At 39.3% G+C, this 6000-nt stretch overlaps 1 protein-coding gene across 2 annotated transcripts in view; it reads right to left on the bottom strand.

Moving 5' to 3' along the window:
* The window catches only part of WASL (Wiskott-Aldrich syndrome like), a 50642-nt gene continuing 44983 nt past the window's right edge, over positions 342-6000 (bottom strand). For both annotated transcript variants that reach the window (XM_021384787.1, XM_021384788.1), the window contains 3 exons: positions 5065-5585; positions 4371-4479; positions 342-3035 (listed from right to left, as the gene is read on the bottom strand). In XM_021384787.1, the coding sequence (XP_021240462.1) occupies positions 2974-3035; positions 4371-4479; positions 5065-5585 (692 nt within the window). In that variant the 3' untranslated portion in view covers positions 342-2973. The remainder of the gene's footprint in view (positions 3036-4370; positions 4480-5064; positions 5586-6000) is intronic.

The raw sequence follows: 6000 nt of genomic DNA, 5'->3' as shown, positions 1-6000 counted from the left end.
TTAGTACTCATGCTGGATTAACAAAGCCATGTTTGTTTGACCTTGAAATGTTGCCGTATTATTGCACTTGCCCCCAGCAGTAGCTGTTTCCAGAGAAGCTGTGAGCAGCTGTGAGATTTGCCAGGAGGAGAGGGTGTCACATTCTTATTCATTGTGTTTACTCACTAGCACAATCCAACTTTCCAGACGTGAAAACTACTGCGATTTGACAGTCACTATTTACTGCTTTGTGAACTTGGCTAGGCAACTCGAATTACTTTTGAAGTGCATCAGCAAGATGTACCTCTATTTTAAAAGCCGTGCCACAATTAGCACTTACAAACCACACAGTTTTACGCTAGTTGGGTCAAATTAATTTTATTATGCTCCATGATGAATTGCCACCAGTGCAACATCCTATTCACTGTACATTTCAAAAATTCACATACTAAAAATTTCAGTTTGATAAATGGAGAACTGAATGATTGAGAAGTTCTTACGGATTCCATACATACAAGTGGCTAGTTGAAATTGTCTATGCACATAGAGTGTTGAAATACAAAGCCTCATGCTAGTTTGTTAATTGCTAAGGCTATCTGGACAGTCATTTAACCAGAATATATAAGAGAGGCCTTCATTACAATGTTTAGCAACAATGCACCAGCATCATGAAATGTTCTCTTCTGCTCACAGTGCGAGTAGCAGAGTGCTGAAGCATGCAGTTATGACTAACTTAACCGCCACTGCAGTCTTTATGCCTGAAATTTATCATGTACGTACACTATTTTAAAGTAAATATTAACCTGGACACCACAGAATGTGAGTGTACTTTTCGCATGAAGAAAAGGAAATGAAAAACCAAGAGCTTTCTTTGGCCAGTATCTACAAATTAAAGTTTTACTCAATAACGTAACTTCAGAGCTCCCAAAACCTGGAAGAGAAAATTGATTAATAAACTGTGATGCTTTATTACTAACTATATTACAGAAATTCCAGCTCTGGGAACATAACAGCTAAACATATCTAGTAAGCAGCGTGTTAGGAAAACCTCTAGGCCTCATCCGCTTAATTTAAAATGCCCTATACGCAGTTAAAACAATGAAGGAGCGGTGCCAGAAGTTACGTGACAGACATACAAGTATTTTCCTCCTACGCAGGTTCTTAACTCCGCTGCCATGAGCCACCTGTGGCTGCACTCGCACCTGATCCAGCATTCAAGCCACTAATGCAGCAAAGCTAGTAGGAAGTGTTTCCAGCAGCAGAGGGCAATGAGAAAGTTACTGCAAGAAAATTAGACCACTTGAAATTTTTGTTTTCCTCATGTTATGTGCTTAAATTACTCTCAGAAGTAAGTTAGCATCCTCTGAATAATTTAACTACCTTACTTTTCCCACTACTTTTAAGCAACTTTCCTTTCTTCTCATATGACTAAATTAATTCACTAGAGACTAGGTTATAACTGGGTTAGAAATCCAAGCCATATCATGCAGGTCCAGCCTGCCAACATCAGATCATCACTGGGTTTCAGTCAACACAATTCTGATAACTTAAATTGAGTTCGATACCTTGACTACAGTCAAGGACCCAAGACACTATGCATTAACTATGTTCCAAATATGACTGACTTAACTAAACATTCTATGTCAGATGTATTTTTTTTAAAAAAATTCAACCTGAAAATTACAGTAAGTAATTAATGCTGCAGATATTAAATACCCACTTAGCAAAGATTAGTCTTTTATAATAGGCAGATATGCCGATGTTTACTGCACTACAAAGTACAACGTATAAATGTTCAAGCTGTGAAATGAGAATCCCATTTTCTGTCCACTTACTCAGATACTACTCCTGTGAATAGGGGTCTTGATCTTCATCACAGCCCTAGGCCTTAAAGCCAACGTATGAAAACAGAACATTGCCATGAAGTTCAGTACGTCGTCAAACCGTATATTGTGAGTTAATGGCTTTCCAACTTTTTGGGTGTAGGACTGGTGTTTCAGTATTTGTCATGTACCATAACACAAAGACTGCAAAGTAATCCCGCTTATGTTTACTTTATTAGTACACCAATGCCCTACAAATTTTTAAAAGTAATTAAACATTATTGAAGCAAGCATTAAACGCAGCCCTTCAGCTTGAAAACCACATAAAAATGATTTTAAAAATAAATCAAACTGTAGCAATTGCGAGCCTTCAGTATAGCCCCCAGTAATTTACATTTCTTCATTCTGAAAGTCAAGAACTAGGACAAAAAAGGACTGAACTGGTCTGCATCTAAGATGCCTTTATCACAATGTAAAGCCATCCTGTTTAACTTCAGATAGAGAGTTCCCTAATTAAAGTATTCAATTACTACTGCTATTCAATAGCAGCCAGTATTGCTACAGTTAGGGCAAGGCAATCTTCACAACTAGCTGTGCACTTCTGTAGTGATTCTGTTTTACGTAAAGTATACTGCTAAGATTCGAACTGCAATGTTGTGATGTATTTGAAACCATGCAATAGTATTAAAACAGCCTCAACATTCAAGTAGCATTGCATTTGAAATGAAGGGGCTAAATAAACTAAGAGCTGCATCACTTAAAGAACATAGTGCTATACTAGGTTTTAATAAGAAACTTTAGATACAGAAAAAGTAGGGTATGAAAATAGTGTTTTCCTTCTTGCATTATAACTAAATTACATTAAGGTTTTTGTCAGTCTCACATGTTACATTTAAACTCCCTTACTGATGGAATGGAAAGTATTCACATGTACATGATCATTCAGGTGTAAACTTGCACACATTAACAGGGAGTAGCTTTGTAGAGGATTATGACAAACCTTTACAGATTAAATGAGGTATTGCACAGATTAATAAAAAAGCAAAAGGCAACAAAAATATACAGCAAATTGGTAGAACATTTACATAATAATTTTACAGAATCCATAGACAGAAAGTAGTGTTTAGTATATCATTCACCTTAAAAAATATATATATAATATAATATATGATCAATCATCCCATTCGTCATCATCTTCAAAGTCTTCTTCATCATCCTCATCCTCATCTTCGTCTAAAAAACAGAAAAACAAGACACTTGCATGCATCAAATTCTCATTACAGAAGTGCTATTGATTTTTCCCAGAGCCTTCTGAAGAAACAACAAGCAGTTCAAGGAGGTCAGGACAAGACATTTGATAATATTACATTTTAAGATTGCTGGACGTGGCGTTCAGTTTAGACCGATACTGGATGACAGTTAAATCTTTATCCCTTCTACAGCAAAAGATGCTTGTTTTCAGATATAAGAGAAATAGTCAAATTCCCATTGCATGCTCTATTACTCCTTTTTAGAGAATGTGAGAGCAGCCAGCTTGTTCCAGATTGAATTTTAAAAGTAAGACAGATTAATTTCTAAAACCCAAGAACTGCTATCTCAGGGTTATTCTGTAACTGGAGATCATCTGTTTACTGTACAAGCAGATAAAAATACTTTTGTGAGCTTAGGACTGTTGTGGTTACTGGAATATTCTAAATTGTGTAATGCACATCAGCTTCCAAGGCAAATTTGTTACCTTTATCCAGCCTTCCACTCTTAGTTTTTGCATGGTACAAATTTTTAATGATATAAACTAATGATTTGTTTGGCAAGAGCATTTTCCCTTCCACGAAATGCTGTATTTCAGTATTCAAGTTGTGTGAAGAACCAACGTAGATTACTACATTGGGCACTAAACTATGTTTAATGGTCAAATGGTACTCAGACTGCAAGGGCAGATCTGGCACTAATGCAGGCTCTGAAAGAAAAACACATATCAAAGTGTGAATGGAAGAGTTGCACCTCAACAGCTGCACTGCAGCTACTGAACGGCATTTCTTACAAACTGGTATCACAAGGAGAAGTGCAAATCACCTTCCAGCCTTACTTTTTCCAAGCACTAAAGACTGAAGAAGTGATTCAGTACAGAATGGGACTGGTCAAGCGACACGAGTTATCTGCTTGTTACCCAGCAGGTGGCATCCAAAGCACACAGGAAGTCCCAGTTTTAAGCGTGTGACTTTCTGCAACAGCCCTGGCTTCTAGAAACACATCATTAAAAGCCTTTTCAAAGCATTTTGGGAAATTATTTCAGATAAGTAAAAAAAAAAATCAGCCGTAAGAAAAATTTTTATAAAGGATAATAACCTTGATTATTAATTTTAAATCCAATACTACTGCAAGCTACTATACACCAGTAATTCGAAGCAGCACAAAGCACCCACACGATCACCAGCGGTCTACCTAGAGCATTCTGTGTTTAACTGCATGCTGAAAATCCATGCTTTCTCCCCACATTTTATGTTCAGTAGAAACGGTAACACTTGAACAACTGATTCCTAGAGGTCAGAAGAATTCCATCAGGCTCACCTGAAGAATGAATGGCTTTGCTCCTTTTCTGCATAACTTCCATTAGTGCACCCACAATTCCTGAGGTGGGTGCAGGTGTAGGTGGTGCGCTCTCCTGGCCATCAGATACCTTGGAAAAAGAGATTCCTTAGAATGATACCATTAGCAAAACAGAATCTGTGTACTTCTGAAAAAACCTTATAAAATCAATGAGTTCACTGCCAGTCACAATGAAGAATGAGAATGCAGTTTCTTTTATAAGTCAAAAACTTACCTTGAGATAGGAAGTTAAACTACATTCTTTTACCATAATCTAAGTTTAGTTAGTCCATATTCAAGATTAAGTATTTCAAAACCAATATCTAGTGTTTGCTTTCCACTACTGTTACTGCCTAACTCATCCCCTGCAGTTGTTTAGATCTCGTCAAAGCATTCATGACATCAGCAATCTTTGCCAGTTCTTGCAAAAGTTCTTCACAGCCATGATACTGTGGCTTCAAACATTATTGCACGCTTAAAGCTCTACTGAAAAATTTTTGAACAAGAATCATTTCATGCATCAGTACTCATTCACAGTAAATTCACTTTCCAATCATTTACACAGTAGCATTGTTTAAAGCAGCATTTCAAAAACTGCCAGAAGTGGCTGTTCGTATTGCGATACTGCAGCCATTTGCAAGTCCCAAGGGGACTTAAATGAGAAAAATTTACTTACAGATTTGAGCTGTATCCCCTGTCGTATCTGGTCTAGCAATGCATCTCTTCCTGAGCAAGACACCGGTCGACTGTTCTGTTCTACTTTCTTTAACTGGGCTCCTTCTCTGATTTGATCTAGGAGTGCCGCTTTGTTTCCTGCAGGAACTGGAAGCTGGTGATCGACCTCTGAAGGAAGGCCCGGTGGTGGCGGAGGACCAGGAGGCGGCGGAGGAGGAGGTGGCGGTGGGGGAGCAGATGACCCACTGGCTGGGGGTGGCGGTGGCGGAGGAGGACCGGATGGCGCAGAGGATGAATGCACTGGTGGTGGAGGAGGATACATCCTGTTGGGAGGAGGCGGGGGCACCGCGGAACCCGGTCTAGATGGAGGTGGGGGTGGAGGTGCCGCCGTCGGGGCTCTTGAGGGAGGTGGAGGTGGTGCCCCTCGGCCCCTAGCAGGGGGAGGAGGAGGGCCCGAGCTGTGGGGAGGTGGTGGTGGAGGCGGAGGGGGTCCTCCTCTGCACGGTGGTGGTGGTGGTGGAGCTGAAACAAAAGAAAATTTACAATTACGTGCTACTTAATACTCTTAAGTCTTTCAGAGACTGGCAAAAGAAGGAGAAAAGGGTTTGCCTTGGCTTTTGCAAGGATCTCTGTGCTTGTACAAGTTTTACCAATCCTGGATTAAGCTGAAGATCACTGACTATAAGCTGTGCTTACATGAATCCAAATTAAGTTGAATGTAGCCTGTCACTTATTTTGTAACCTCTTGTAAAAGCGGTATCACTGCAGGGAGCGAGTGCAGTAAAGAAAAAGACCAAGTCACAATGCTATCCAGGTCATCAATTTTCGTTTGGTACTATGGTAGTAATATCCTTCATGGTACAAGTGTATTTGAAAGTCAAGGTTTCCATTTCCCACTAAAGAATGCAGAAAAAAATTCAAAACAATACTCTTTGAT

The sequence above is a fragment of the Numida meleagris genome, chromosome 1 (genome assembly GCF_002078875.1).
Source record: "Numida meleagris isolate 19003 breed g44 Domestic line chromosome 1, NumMel1.0, whole genome shotgun sequence".
Taxonomy (NCBI): Eukaryota; Metazoa; Chordata; class Aves; order Galliformes; family Numididae; genus Numida; species Numida meleagris.
Note: the sequence above shows the minus strand (reverse complement) of the source record. Positions and strands in the feature narration are given on the sequence as shown.